Source organism: Triturus cristatus, chromosome 4_2, assembly GCF_964204655.1.
Source record: "Triturus cristatus chromosome 4_2, aTriCri1.1, whole genome shotgun sequence".
Lineage (NCBI taxonomy): Eukaryota > Metazoa > Chordata > Amphibia > Caudata > Salamandridae > Triturus > Triturus cristatus.
In genome coordinates this window covers 330264437-330279750 of record NC_140586.1, presented here as the reverse complement: position 1 = coordinate 330279750, position 15314 = coordinate 330264437, and the positions used below count along the sequence as shown (strand labels likewise).

At 41.9% G+C, this 15314-nt stretch overlaps 1 protein-coding gene across 2 annotated transcripts in view; it reads right to left on the bottom strand.

Annotated features, from left to right (window-relative positions):
* LOC146833816 (dimethylaniline monooxygenase [N-oxide-forming] 2-like) overlaps positions 1-15314 on the bottom strand; it is an 830014-nt gene that overhangs the window by 260475 nt on the left and 554225 nt on the right. For both annotated transcript variants that reach the window (XM_085601707.1, XM_085601708.1), the window contains one exon: positions 14385-14522. In XM_085601707.1, coding sequence (XP_085457833.1) covers positions 14385-14522 — 138 coding nt within the window. The remainder of the gene's footprint in view (positions 1-14384; positions 14523-15314) is intronic.

Below are 15314 nucleotides of genomic sequence, written 5' to 3'. Positions count from 1 at the left end.
TTGGTTTGGCTGTATGAACTATTTTCCTCTTGAACTGTATAAGAGTCAAGGGCTTGCAATGGCTTGACACCATGTCTACCTATTATTAACTTTTCGCAAGTTAACCATGTCTGATTAGAACAGGCCCACTTGGGCGGGATTGCATTTGAACTGACTGTGCGCAATTATGGCTTAATAACTTGTATTTTACATTATAACTATGCCTAGCATAATTGAACCAGCTATTGTAACATTTCAGCAGCTTGACTAAACCCTCAACACACTTGTGAGATAACAGGGCGTTTTAAGCGCGTCTCTTGTTCTACCATAGTAAATCACTCACCACAGACAGCTCGGTAGTATTTATCCTCTTTCTCTTTATGAGCTACATAGGTATTATTTTGCGGCCTTCATGAACCAACAGTCCATTTACCGTTTTATTTTTAAGCACTGCAAGTTGATTGATGACAATTTCGTTTCCACCGCAGCCACTTATTTGCTTGAAGAGGGTGCACTCCACCGCGGCAGGGCTGCTGCGTGATTGATTATTAACCAAGTTGCCCAAACCATGCCTGGATGCACTCAACTACTTCTGCAAAACCGAAGTTTTGTATTTGATTCTTGGCGGCCAGCAAATTCATCCCGGCATTCTGTTCTCTGTGCCAACGCGTTTCGAAGATTTCAACTCTTCTTCATAGGCAACTGTATCTAAATTGTTTCGGAAAGACCAGCATACCTTTAATAATATCCTGCCCTTAGTGGGTGTAGCTTAGTGCCCAGGAGCATGATGGAGCATGAAGTTCATGCCCTAAGTGGGCTCCATCGACTTCTTTAACAGCAATAACTTTACCCTTAGTGGGGCTTCCGGTATGACGCTGGTCATTCTGTACTGCAACAGTAATGCCTCATTGGTGCGAAGTCGTTTCCATCGCAGCCTCTTAAGTGCTTGAAGAGGGTGCACTCCAGCATGGCAGGGCTGCCGCGTGATAGATTATTAACCAAGTTGCCCAAAGCATGCCTGGAGGCACTCAACTACTGTTGCAACACCGAAGTATTGTATTTGATTCTTGGCGGCCAGCAAATTCATCCCGGCCTTCTGTTCTCTGTGCCGACGCATTTCGAGGATTTCACCTCTTCTTCATAGGCAACTGTATCGAAGTCGTTTCGGAAAGACCAGCATACCTTTAATAATATCCTGCCCTTAGTGGGTGTAGATTAGTGCCCAGGAGCATGCTGGAACATGAAGTTCATACCCTAAGTGGGCTCCGTCGACTTCTGTAACAGCAATAACTTTACTCTTAGTGGGGCTCCGTGTATGACGTTGGTCATTCTGTACCGCAACAGTAATGCCGCATTGGTGCAAAGTCGTTTCCACCGCAGCCACGTATGTGCTTGAAGAGGGTGTACTCCAGTGCAGCAGCCCTGCGGCGTGATAGATTATTAACCAAGTTGCCCAAAGCATGCCTGGAGGCACTCAGCTACTGTTGCAAAACCGAAGTTTTGTATTTGATTCTTGGCGGCCAGCAAATTCATCCCGGCATTCTGTTCTCTGTGCCGACGCGTTTCGAGGATTTCACTTCTTCTTCATAGGCAACTGTTTTGAAGTCATTTCGGAAAGACCAGCATACCTTTAATAATATCCCGCCCTTAGTGGGTGTAACTTAGTGCCCAGGAGCATGCTGGAACATGAAGTTCATACCCTTAGTGGGCTCCGTAACTTCTTTAACAGCAATAACTTTACCCTTAGTGGGGCACCGGCTATGACGCTGGTCATTCTGTACCGCAACAGTAATGCCGCATTGGTGCGAAGTCGTTTCCACCGCAGCCTCTTATGTGCATGAAGAGGGCGCACTGCAGCGCGGCAGGGCTGCCGCGTGATAGATTATTAACCAAGTTGCCCAAACCATGCCTGAAGGCACTCAACTACTGTTGCAAAACCGAAGTTTTGTATTTGATTCTTGGCAGCCAGCAAATTCATCCCGGCATTCTGTTCTCTGTGCTGACGCTTTTCGAGGATTTCACCTCTTCCTCATAATCATAGGCAACTGTATCGAAGTTGTTTCGGAAAGACCAGCATACCTTTAATAATATCCCCCCCTTAGTGGGTGTAGCTTAGTGCCCAGGCGCATACACATATTCAAAAGTAGCAAACTATATAACATACAACAAGAATAATACCTAAATTAGCGTTTATCATAGAAAAATCAAATGAACAAAAAAATTGAAACTAAAACTAAACAAACCAATGAAATAAAACAATAAACAACTTTAACCAATAAAATCAACCAACCAATTAAATCAACAATATAAAAGGCACACTAATTCAACTAGCTACTTCAAAAACTACAAACACTAGACGAGGACATTTTGCCTGGATTTTCTCACCAAGTCATTATAGAAAAAATATATACATCTCAACAACTGCTTAAGCAAGTAAGTAAAATGTATGTTTACACTAAATTTTAATTGTTATTAAACTTTAAAATCTTAAATAAGGAATAATTAATAAAATACCGTCCAGCGTCTATCTTTTTACATAGATGTCCTGAAAGAAAAACCCATGCTTGGCAACAGTGATAAACTGCCGGAAAATAACAACTATCAAAAAGAATTAAAAAGATATCAGAAAGTAAGTATCCATTAATAAATACAAAAGTCACCCAACTATCGAGCAAAATTAAACCTACTGACCTCAGCATCAATCAATCAATCAATCCATTTGTAGAGCGCACTACTTACCCGTGAGGGTCTCAAGGCGCTGGGGGGGTGGGGGTGCTGCTACTGCTCGAACAGCCAGGTCTTGAGGAGTCTCCTGAAGGCCAGCAGGTCCTGGGTCTGTCGTAGGCGGATGGGGAGGGTGTTCCAGGTTTTTGCGGCGAGGTGAGAGAATGATCTGCCGCCGCCGGTCACTCGGCGGATGCGTGGGACGGTGGCGAGGGTGAGGTCAGCGGAGCGAAGATGGCGGTTCGGGGTGTAGAAGGTGACTCGTTCATTGAGGTATGCTGGTCCGGTGTTGTGGAGAGTTTTGTGAGCCTGGGTGAAGAGCTTAAAGGTGATCCTCTTGTTGACGGGGAGCCAGTGCAGGTCTTTCAGGTGGGCTGTGAAGTGGCTGTGGCGGGGATGTCGAAGATGAGGCGTGCAGAGGTGTTCTGTATGCGTTGTAGACGTTTCTGGAGTTTGGCTGAGGTTCTTGCGTAAAGAGCGTTGCCGTAGTCCAGTCTGCTGCTGATGAGGGCCTGGGTCACTGTCCCTCTGGTACCAGTAGGAATCCATCTGTAGATCTTGCGGAGCATGCCGAGAGTGTTGAAGCAGGCGGAGGAGACGGCGTTCACTTGCTGGGTCATTGACAATGCGGAGACCAGGATTACTCCAAGGTTGCGTGCGTGGTTAGTGGGCATCGGTGCAGCTCCCAGTGCGGCCAGCCACCATGAGTCGTCCTAGGCGGAGGGGGTGGATCCGATGATGAGGACCTCTGTCTTGTCCGAGTTCAGTTTCAGGCGGCTGTTCATCATTCATTCGGCAATGGCATTCATTCCTTCATGTAGGTTGGTTTTGTCGGTGGCGGGGGCCTTGGTGAGGGAGAGGATCAGCTGGGTGTCGTCGGCGTTTGAGACGATGTTGAGGTCATGCGATCTGGCGATGTTGGCGAGCGGTGTCATGTAGATGTTGAAGAGTGTCTGGCTGAGAGATGATCCTTGGGGTACACCGCAGATGATCTTGGTGTCTTTAGATCAGAATGGGGGGAGGCAGACACTCTGGGTTCTGCCGGTGATGAGGAGTTGGTCCAGTCCAGTGCTTTGTCGCGGATCCCTGCATTGTGGAGGCGTGTGCAGAGGGTGTGGTGGCAGACAGTGTCAAAGGCAGCCGAGAGGTCCAGGAGGATGAGGGCCGCTGTTTCTCCATTGTCCATCATGGCCCTGATGTCGTCGGTGGCGGCGATGAGTGCTGTTTCGGTGCTGTGGTTGCTGCGGAATCCTGATTGGGATGGGTCCAGGATGTTGTTCTTTTCAAGGAAGGCTGTCAGTTGCCTGTTGACGATCTTCTCGATTACTTTCGCAGGGAACTGGAGGAGGGAGATGGGCCGGAAGTGCTTGAGATCCTTGGGGTCAGCATTGGGTTTCTTGAGTAGGGCGTTGATCTCGGCATGCTTCCAGCTCTCCAGGAAGGTGGTGGCTCGAAGGAGCTGTTGATGATCTTACAGAGATTGGGTGCGATGGTGGAGCTTGCTTTGTTGAATATGTGGTGTGGGCAGGGGTCGGATGGTGAACCGGAGTGGATGGTGTCCATGATTTTGATGGTGTCTTCGGTGTTGATGTGGGTCCAGGAAAGCAGGGGGTTGATGTGGCTGGGGGGCGGTGAGTCTGAGGTGACTGTGTCTTTTGGGGGGGCCTGGTTGCTGAAGCTGTCATGGATGCCTGCGATCTTGCGGTGGAAGAAGGTGGCTAGGGAGTCACAGAGGTCTTGTGATGGCGGGATGTGGTTAGGGTTGGAGCTGGGGTTGGAGAGTTCCTTCACGATGTTGAAGAGCTCTATGCTGTTGTGTGCATTGTTGTCAATGCGCTCTTTGAAGGAGGTCCTTTTGGCGGTTCAGATGAGTTGGTGGTGCCTGCAGATGGCGCTCTTGTAGGCTGTGTTGCTGTCCGGTGTCTGTTCGCGGTGCCACTTCTTCTCAAGCCTACGGCATGCCTGCTTGGATGCCTGGAGGTCGGCGGTGAACCAGGTGGCTTTTCTGTCGGTGTGTCTGTTCGAGGGTTTCTTGATGGGTGCGAGAGTGTTGGTGCAGTCGTCGATCCATTGCCTGAGGTTGAGGGCGGCAGTGTCGGTGTCGGTAGTGTCTGTTGGTGGGTTTCGGGCGAGGGTGGTAACTAGCTGGTCTTCGGTGACTTTGCTCCAGCTGCGGAGGGGGGCCCATTGTGTGCTGTGGTGCGTGGTAGGCTTCTTGAAGGTGAAGGGGACACAGCAGTGGTCGGTCCAGTGGAGTTCGGTGGTGTGGCTGAAGGTAGACATCTAGAAACTAGCAGCAAATAAACATTTAAAGTGACTTTTTTCTTCCAACAGAAAAAAAGCACGAGCTCTAAATAAAAAAATGTATACACAACCTATATGTAAGTCTACAAAATAGAAGTAACTGCATAATTTAAATGGAAATATTAAATTGTTAAAATGTACTATATATTTCATACTATTACACTACTCTCAGATACAATGACTGAAGCTGCAAAGTATATCACTGCGCAGAAAGGAAAGCAGTAACTAAATCGCATGGGCCTATCCCATAGCCAAGAAACTGCATCAACAGATACTATAACCAGGAAATGTACTAACAATTATTCTAATGCATGCTATGGGAGGGCATCTGCAGAAAATTATGTTTTAATTCATGTAAAAGAGGACAACCAATGCGAAATATAACAGAAATAAAAATAAAAGAGATATTGCTAGATAGAAGAGAGGCAGACACTAGCTCCCAGGAACCCACAAGCCCTTAAAGATACACTAACTAAAGTGCCCAAACACATAACAGTCCAGCTACCACCTATCTCCACTTTAAAACATTTAATTGCACGAACTAGAAGAGCCACAAGTGATACCCCACCTGCCCCTCGAAAATACCAAGACATGCACATACCAGAACAAAGAACCTTTCCTTTCACATGACAACCTAAATAACAAAATAACAAATCATAACATTCTTTACAGCAGGTAACTTACTAAAACTGAAACAATCTGACACGTGGGTGATGGATGGGACCTTCAAAATAAATGTGTCCCAAACCATTAACTCAGACATAAACCATACTTGGTGAATATCAAAACATAAATATCCCTTTTATATATGTTCTACTACCAAATAAACAAAGCAGCGCTTACTATGAGCTCCTAAACCATATCAAATACAAAACAAATATTTACTGCCCCCAAAAAATGATCATAGACTTTGAGTGATCCATTATCCCAACCATTCTAAAAAGTTACCCCCACATAGCCATACAAGGCTGTTACAATCATTTCAATCCAAGACTTTGAAAATAAATAAATGATAGCACTAACCTATTTCCCTGTCTCGGAGGTAGCCAATCACTACAATCTGCTAATAGAAAGCCCTTTCTACCAACAAAATGAAGACAAACTTAGCCCCGAAAATACTATTTTGAAGACACTTGGGTTGGGAGACTGCATCACTCAAGACACAGAGACCAACCCAAATTCCAAACACCACGGTGGAATGTCTATGACAGCACCTTGTCATAGGAAGCCAAACTAAACAAGGCAGTGGAAGGATGGCACAATGACGTCCAAGCCACATTAGGCAGAACCCAACCTACACTTTACAAATGTATAGAAGCATTACAGAAAATAGCTAATCTAGCAATAACTAAGAATGGAACAATTCCATACCCAAATTTCCCCTAAACTTAGAAACAAACCAAAAGAATGTGTGATATGCTACAATTTAAAGTCAAACTCTTCATAAATAACAAAGGAGAAGAATACTTAGAAATGTTTGCTAAAACTATATTCTAAAATTAATAAGTAGTAACTTACTAAAATCCTCAAAACAAATTCTAAACCAAAAAACTAATTTTAAAAAATGAATCTAATATTTTATTACATCAGTCAAAAAACAATTAAAATATTAATATTAATAAAGACTGATATAATAAAACTATATATTAATTATTTTAAATACAAAGTAACAATCACTAACTAAAAATTAATAAACAAATTGAATCCATCACATTAAATAATAACAACATATAAACCAAACAATTCCACAAAACAATCACATAATATTAACCCAAACATTTTAACATAACATTACCCACCCAAAAGGAAATAAAATAAATAATACTTACTGTTCTGTAGCTGCTGATCTTTCTGTATCCAAGTATTACAAAATAGTAATGCACCAAAAATAGGAAGAATATTCTCCAAAAAGTTCCCAAAAAATGGAAAAATGAAACGAATGCAATAGAATTCTGTCAAACCAATCCAAAGTATGTCTGAACCATAAAAAAACAAATCTAACAAAACACTACCACAATAGTATACAAAAACACAAAACTACAAACTACTGAAAAATAATAACACATCTAAATATATAACAAACCAACAAACAGCACTATAACTACCTTCAAGACCTTCCCCTTAAACTCTGCAGCACCTTATCGCTACCTGGTTCCACAAAAATAGACTAAAAACAACACAAATAGATTACCAAATCGAAGGTATAAGTAAAAAAAAAAATGGCTGCTAAATGAAAAAAAAAAAGACTATGGGCCTGATTAATATGATGGTGGGACCGTCAACGACAGCCAGTCAGTGGCGGTCCCACTGCCATCGCAATCATGTTTTCTGCTCGCCACATTTGGATGGCGGGCAGAAAGACTGTCCACCACGGACCCGACAGTCAAAATGATTCCGACTGCCCATCGGACCTGCCACATTCAACAGAATGACGGAGGTGCCTGCCAGGGACCACTGTAGGGATAATGATATCCTTTTCTGCCTCTCTGTCAGCGGCACTTAACCTGCTATGACCAGGTAGGTGAAAATGGATTTGGGGGCCCATAGAAGGCCACCCTTCCCCCTGGGCCACGGATATGGGCCCTGGGGGGCAACTATGGTACCCCAGCACGTATCCCAGCACCATGTGGTAGAAACTGCAAGGTGCCTGCCACATAGTGAAGCGATATGTAACATGTTATTTCTCTGTACTGAGGTGGGTGCTGCAGACTGCAGCACCCGCCGCAATACAAAGAATTGTGACCGCCGGGGTGGCGGTCGCATTGTAATTAGGCCTGTGGGACCACCACCTTGTAGGCGGGTAGTCCCCATTTCAAAAGGATGGTGAACAGACAAAAGTCCGTCCGCCATCCTAATGAGGCCCTATATCCCTATACAAATTAATGGGAAATATAGTAAAAATGTTGATTAAATGAACATGTCAAAATATGCTATCATAATATGTTTAAAATATATATATATATTTAATCTTTATTTCGGCCAATTTGGCCATAAAAGATATACACAAGAAACACATATGAACATGTAAAACCGTCAAAGAAAAATAATCAGGAAACACATCAGATAAAAGACCATACAATTAAAATTAGAACTTAAAATTAGGTGGGAGTCTGCGACTTTAGAATACGGGTACGAATATACCAGACATTAGTAAGAAATTTGGCTAGTGCAAACACAATTGGACCTGAAACGTCAGTTTTTAAAATTCTATACACCGGGAGGTACTCCCTAAAACCAAGGTTTCTAATAAGTGGTAGGAGCCAATATTTCCTGGCGGCCTTGTAAGTTGGACAAAACAAGACCACATGCAGATCGCTTTCCTCTGCTCCCACACATGTCGGACATAGCTTGGTAGATGGCAGTGTTGACCAGGAGCAGGTGTAAGATCGCAGAGGCAATGTGCCATATCTCCATTGGAGAAATAGCTTCCTGGCCAACACAGGAGACATAGCGTCCAGAACCCTCTCCAGCCGGTATGAGTCCTTGCTTTGCGCGAATACAAATGTTAATGACCCCTCATTCTTGCAGTCTAGGGCCATAGCTAATTTCTGCTCGTGGTAAGCACTGACCAAAGCTCTTCGTGGGATCCTTAGTGAGGCGTTAGCTGGATCCGACCACAGGTCAGGGAGCCCCAATCCCATACAGGACTTTTTTATATATTTTATCCACGGGATCTGTAGAGCTTTGGGGTGGGTTAGAAACTCCCTCAGTTCTGCCCTATAAGAAGAAAGTTCTTCGCTGCTCCATAGCCTTCGCCAGAAGACTATGGGTCTGAGACCTAGTTCGTCTGCTATTGGTCTCAGACCCAGGTCCATCCTCAGGGGGAGGAGCGGGGTACTGGACGGGAGTGCTACTATCTGTCTAATGAAGTTGTTCTCAGTTATAGACAAGCTGCAGGAAGCTGTGTGACCCCACAATTCCGCCCCGTACATCAGAGCTCCTCTAGCCTGTGCCTTGTATATCTGGATAAGCGGCCCCAGCGGTCGATATGTGGAGCTTTTCATCAACCGAGCAATGCCGCCAGTGGTCTGCACTAATTTGAGATTAACCCTAGTCTGGTGAGTTCCCCAAGACATGGTTTCATTCAACGTTACACCTAGATATTCAAAGGTGGAGACTCTCTCTAAACGTGATGCTCCCAGTAAGGGGTTCGGGCGTGATCTTGGGGTTGGGTTCAGGACCATAAACTTGGTTTTGTTAGCATTGATTTCTAACCCCCTATCTGTGCAGAAAGCCACAAAAGAATCAAGGATCCTCTGTATCCCCATGGGGGTTTTGGACAGCAGCAGGGTGTCATCTGCAAACATGATTGCAGGCACCCTGCTGCCATTCAATTTTGGGGCATCAGTGTATTCAGTTCCATTGAGATGGGAGATTACCCCGTTGACGAAGAGGCAGAACAGGGTCGGTGCCAGTACACAGCCCTGTCTAACCCCCCTGTCAACGGGGAATCTGTCCGTTAATTCCCCAAGTTTCCCGCACCTGACCCGGGCATAGTTATTATGGTGCAATCTCTTTAAAATTATCAGGATGTCTGGGGGGACCCCCATCTCAGCCAGAACACTCCAAAGTTTCCCTCTGGGCACGAGGTCAAACGCAGCCCTCAGGTCCACAAATATAGTGTATAAACTACCCCCTTCCAATATTGCTGCCCTCCAATAGATAACGTTCAGACGAAAAACCTGGTCCACTGTAGAAACTTCCTTTCTAAATCCCGCCTGGTACGGACTGAGGGTGCCCGTTTCCTCCACCCAGTCCTGAAGCCGATTCAGCAGTATCCTGCCAAACAGCTTCTGTGACACGTCAATTAAACTGATTGGTCTGTAGTTGGCTGGGAGCAGGGGCGAGCCCTTTTTAAATATAGGAACCACCTCTGCCCCCAGCCAAGTACTCGGAATTTCCATGCCACACAAAACTCCATTAAACACAGCAGCCAGATAGGGGGCCCAAACACCGGGCTCCTGCTTGAACAGGTCCCCGGGCAGGCCATCCAGTCCTGGCGCCTTTCCACCTTTAAGTCCCATTAATGCTACCTTCACCTCCCCCACTGTTATCAGATCCCCGCCATACTCTGCCAGTCCAGTACCGAAGTCAATCTTAGTTTCTCCCAGCTCAGAACTGTAGAGAGACTGGAAGTGTGCCTGCCACACCCCTGCTGCAATATTTGGCTCTATTGCCGAATGGAGGTTCCCCGACCCCCCGTTTACTACTCTCCAAAACATTCGGTGGTCTCTTGTTGCGAGGGAAGTGGTGAGCTCCTCCCACTGGTTCTCCTCCCATTCGGTTTTAGCATGGATGACCAGTTTTTTATAAGCCCGTCTACTTTCTCGCAGCTTCTCTCTGCCTGTTCCCTCCTTGATGCTTCTGAGGAGTTCTCCCTTTGCCTTCCTGCAGGCTGCATTGTACCATAAGGACTTATGTTGCTGGATCCTCCTCTGATTCTGGACCCTGGTAAAAAGCTCAGAGGCCGCTCCCTTTATAAGGTCCTCATGAGCCTGATATAATTTCTCATGGTGGACTAAAATATATATAGTTTAAATTAAAAATAGTAAAATATATACAAATATTTAATATATACATAAAAAGCATAAGATGAAATAATGTTGAAAATATGTATGTTAATAAAGTTAAGCAAAAGCTAATAAACAGTTAAACAATGTAGAAAACAAGTTAAAGATGTATATATAATTTGCATATTTTAATTAATAAAATAAATGTTTAATTTATTTAATTTTATGGAAATGTTTTTTTTGAAGAGCAATAAATATAATAAAAAATATTAAAGGTTGAAAAAATAAACTAAAGATAAAAAAGTGGGAAATGTCTTTATTACATAAAACGGTGTAGTTAATAATATCATCATCTACAAACATACACTGAATGATTTTTTACTATTTTGCTATATTTCTAATGATCAGCAATAGTGATAAAATAACACAAACTATTCCTGCAACATATAAATTAAAGTAAAAAAAGTAAAAAAATGATAGCCACTAAAGGGGTGACATTTACTATACCCACTCCACTCTAAACCAATTTGGGGAAGGCGTTCGACATTAAATCGGGGACATTTACCTTTCCCATTCCAATGTAAACAAATTTGAGTATGGTGTTGGGCACTAAAGGGGTTGCATTTACTGTTCCCACACTAATCTAAACCAATTTGAGGAAGGTGTTGGAAACTAAAGGGGTCACCTTTACTATTCCCACTCCTATCTAAAACCTATCTATGGAAGGTGTTGGACACTAAAGTGGCAACATTTACTATTCCCACATCAAGCTAAACCAATTTGATGAAGTGTTGGGCACTAAAGGGGTTACATTTAATATTCACCCTCCAATCTAAACCAATGTAATGAAGGTGTTGGACACTAAAGTGGTGACATTTACTAATCCCACTCCAACATAAACCAATTTAGGGAAGGTTTTGGACACTAGTGGTGTGACAACTACTATTCTAACTCCAATGCCAACCACCTTGGGGAAGACATTGGACACTAATGGGGTCACATTTACTATTCCCTCTCCAATACAAACCAATTTGATGATGGTGTTGGACACTAAAGGATTTACATTTACTATTCTCACTCCAATCTATACCAATTTGGGGGAAAGTGTTGGAGACTAAAGGGGTTACAATAACTTTTCCCATGCCAATCTAAACCACTTTAAGGAAGGTGTTGGACACTAAAGGGTTTACACTTACTATTCCCACTCCAATCTATACCAATTTGGGGGAAAGTGTTGGAGACTAAAGGGGTTACAATAACTTTTCCCATGCCAATCTAAACCACTTTAAGGAAGGTGTTGGACACTAAAAGGGTGATATTTACTATTCTCACTCCAATTAAACCACCTTTAGAAAGCGTTGGACACTAAAGGGGCGACATTTACTGTTCCCACTCTAAACTAAACCAGTTTGAGGAAAGTGTTGGCCAAAAAAGGAGTTACATTTACGTTTCCCACTCCAATTTAAACCAATTTGAGGAAGGTGTTGGACACTAAAGGACTTACATTTACTATTTCCACTCCAGTCTAATCCAATTTGAAGAAGGTGTTAAATAGATAAAATAATTTGTATATCTAAAAAAAAAATTCTATCATTACTAAACTTAAAACCATAAAACGTGAAATACGATTGCAAAAATAATAAAATATAAAATTGTGTAGTTTTTAAATAAAATATATATAAAAAATATAAACATTTCCACAATTTAAACTTATTTTTTGAAAAGGTTTTAAACATTTAAAAGTTTACAAAAAAATCTGAATATTTTATTCTAATATTTTTTGCTATATATTCTGATTTAGTATTATTGTAAAAATATTGGTTTAACATTAATAAAATAAAAATTTAAATTCGTAAAAAAATAATAATTTGCATATTTTCAATTGATTATATACAGAAAAAATTCTAAATATAAATATTTCAAAATTTTCATAACTAAAAAAACACCTAACTAAAAGCACAAATATAAAAAAACAGAAACAATAAAACACATTATAATGCATTGGATCCTAATTAACTCTAACAAATGATATTACATGAAACAACACTAAAAATAATATTTTTATCTTCGATATTCCAATCAATATTTTTGGTGTCCCGATATTCTTGGCACACTATTTTTGTATCATAATATTTTTTTTCTGATATTCTGTCCAAACACTTCCCCCAATTTTCTGCTCTTGTTCTGTTCTTTTTGTTATATTGGTCCCATCCCTCAGTGTAGGCATCAGGGTTGGCTCTGTTCCATACTGTTGAGTCCTCCTGACACAGATGTGCTAATGTTACAAGAAACAAAAAATCACTAATTAGGATGAGTGTGTTACGAACACTTGGTTCATTGATAAACTCTAGCTTGCCTGAAATCAGTCTGGGCTTACTTTTGCTTCCATTCCAATGGGACCTTATCCAACAGTGTGGGATGCACTATTCCTATTGGAGCAGAGCCAAAGATGATATGCATATATCTGTTCCTGTGTGAAGAGGCATGGTGGCAAAAAATTATGGCCTGAGATGTGGCCGGAGTATTGCCAGTGGCTGAGATGAATTTAAGCATTCCGCCCGTTATTTTTTTGTTTTCCACAGTGGAATTCTCTAGGAACAGTGCCACAAGATTCAAGCTATACCTTACAGATGAGACCTAATGCATAATTTCACTGAGCCACGGATCATTATTTCACTGAGCCACATTGACTAATAAAAAGGTGTAATAATCCTGTTTTGACAAAGGTGAGGCTACGGTTGACTTTCATATGAACCAGGTGCTTCCCACCTAGCCAGCACAAGCAGGAACATTTTAGAAAAAGGGTTCATTGTTCAAGAGGTGGGTGAGGCAGTGGAATTAATCAAGCAATGCAAAATTCCCAACCCCAATGCCTTTCAGGTGAAATTCTTTAAAAAGTGTGGATGCTAATGGGTACATGGTCTGCATCCTTCAAACTGGTAGAGAAAATTGACATCTCTAACAGGACTTAACAGGGACCCTCATTACAGTAATTCCCAAGGGAAAAAAAGCAAGAGAGGGTAGTAATTTATACAGGATTATCATTTTTCTCATTACATAAACCAAATTGCTCTCCAAATTTATGACCACTAGTTTGGGTGGAGTGGTGGCAATTAAAATAATCCTAGATCAATCAGCTTTATGTGGAAATGATCCGGCACATTAATATACAGCAGGGTATATAATTTACTACTCCTGGCTGAAAATTTTCAGGGTCTGCTTAGAATATTAGGCCTAGAAGCCAAAAAGGGCTTTCATTACCTGGAATGGAACTTTATTTTGAAAATTTTAGACCAGATGAATATGGGCCATTCTGCATGGGCTGAATAAAGCTCTTCTAGCCGAATCCCAACACCTAGGTAGGGTTAACAGTTGCATTTTTCATGTATTCCACTTGTCTTCTCAAAGGTATTCCTGTTTCTATTTGCAGAGGTGCTGGAATACATGATGGTTTGAAACAGTGTGATTTAGGGTTGATGGGGAATTGTGTGGCTAATGAGGTTGAGGATTGCCTCTCGCACTGTGAAGATAGTATGTCAGTATACTTAGGGAACCGACAGTGGTCACTGCATAGGCTGTTGACCTTGTCAGGGAGTTCAGGAAATACTCCGGTCTAAAACTGGCAAAAATCAGTTTTATTCCTACTGCAGGGATGTGATTGGGAAATATCAAGGCTTCAAAACAGACAACAAACTAACCAACTCAACAATTACACTGATTCAGTTTATTTACTCTTTTATGTTTCAGCAGTGGTGGCCACCTATCAAATGCATAAATGGCTTTGAGAGATATCGGATTAGTAAGAATCATCACCCCATGAGGTATAGTTGCACTAATAAAGTACTTGTCTGTAAAATGGAAACATACTTTGTACCTCCAGATCCCTCCAATCTCATCACTCTTCTCAAAGCAGGTGGGCTCCAGTCCCTCCTCAACACAGATCTTCACAGCACCCAACCCAGAGCAACCAGCTCCAATCACAGCAACGGTCCTCACCATGGTCACCTGTATAGGGTATAACAATCAAACCTCTTAGGTTGCAATAATTCTTTGCCATCAGCCATTTCATTCATTATTTTTTTTTAATTACAATGTGATGCAATACTAGCATTAATGTATTTTTTTATGGAATAGCAATCTACTGGTTACCTTCGGCTCATTAGGAACTCATAGGCTTGCAATACATAGATATCTACAAATTGGATACTCCAACAGAAGCTCCACTGTATATTCAGGTATGATTGTTTTTAATTGTACTCAAGCATGTTCAAAAATAGTCTACATGTGAAAAGAGTGGAAGTAGAATCCATACAGCAAAAATTGATAAAGGAGTAACATAATAGTAGAAGAAATCAACCATCCAGTAATATCTCTCTAACCCTATTATTCTATTTGGAAACATATTTTTTATGCAAAGTTGAGTCAAACTCTCACAAAAGTTCTCAATGTATTTTCAACTCTGTTTTCTAACCTTGCCAGATATACCATATCCTCAAATCACAATGTTGCCAGAGGTTTCCTAGTGGACACAAATGCAAAGCAATTGACTCCATAAGTGTGTAACTACTCTCCCACATTTCCTCATTCTTCAGAGTGAAGAATCTGCTTGTTCTTCAGAATTAGTTCAAAAGTAGCTCCCTTTTTAAAAATACTTCTGTTTTTTCATTCACTCCTCTTCTGAAAATATGGACTTTAAGACATGAACATCATATGTTTTAAAACTTCTACTCTGTTTTACAATTTCAGCAATCACTTGAGTCTAACAGTCCCAACATTTGCATACATTCAATTAGAAGT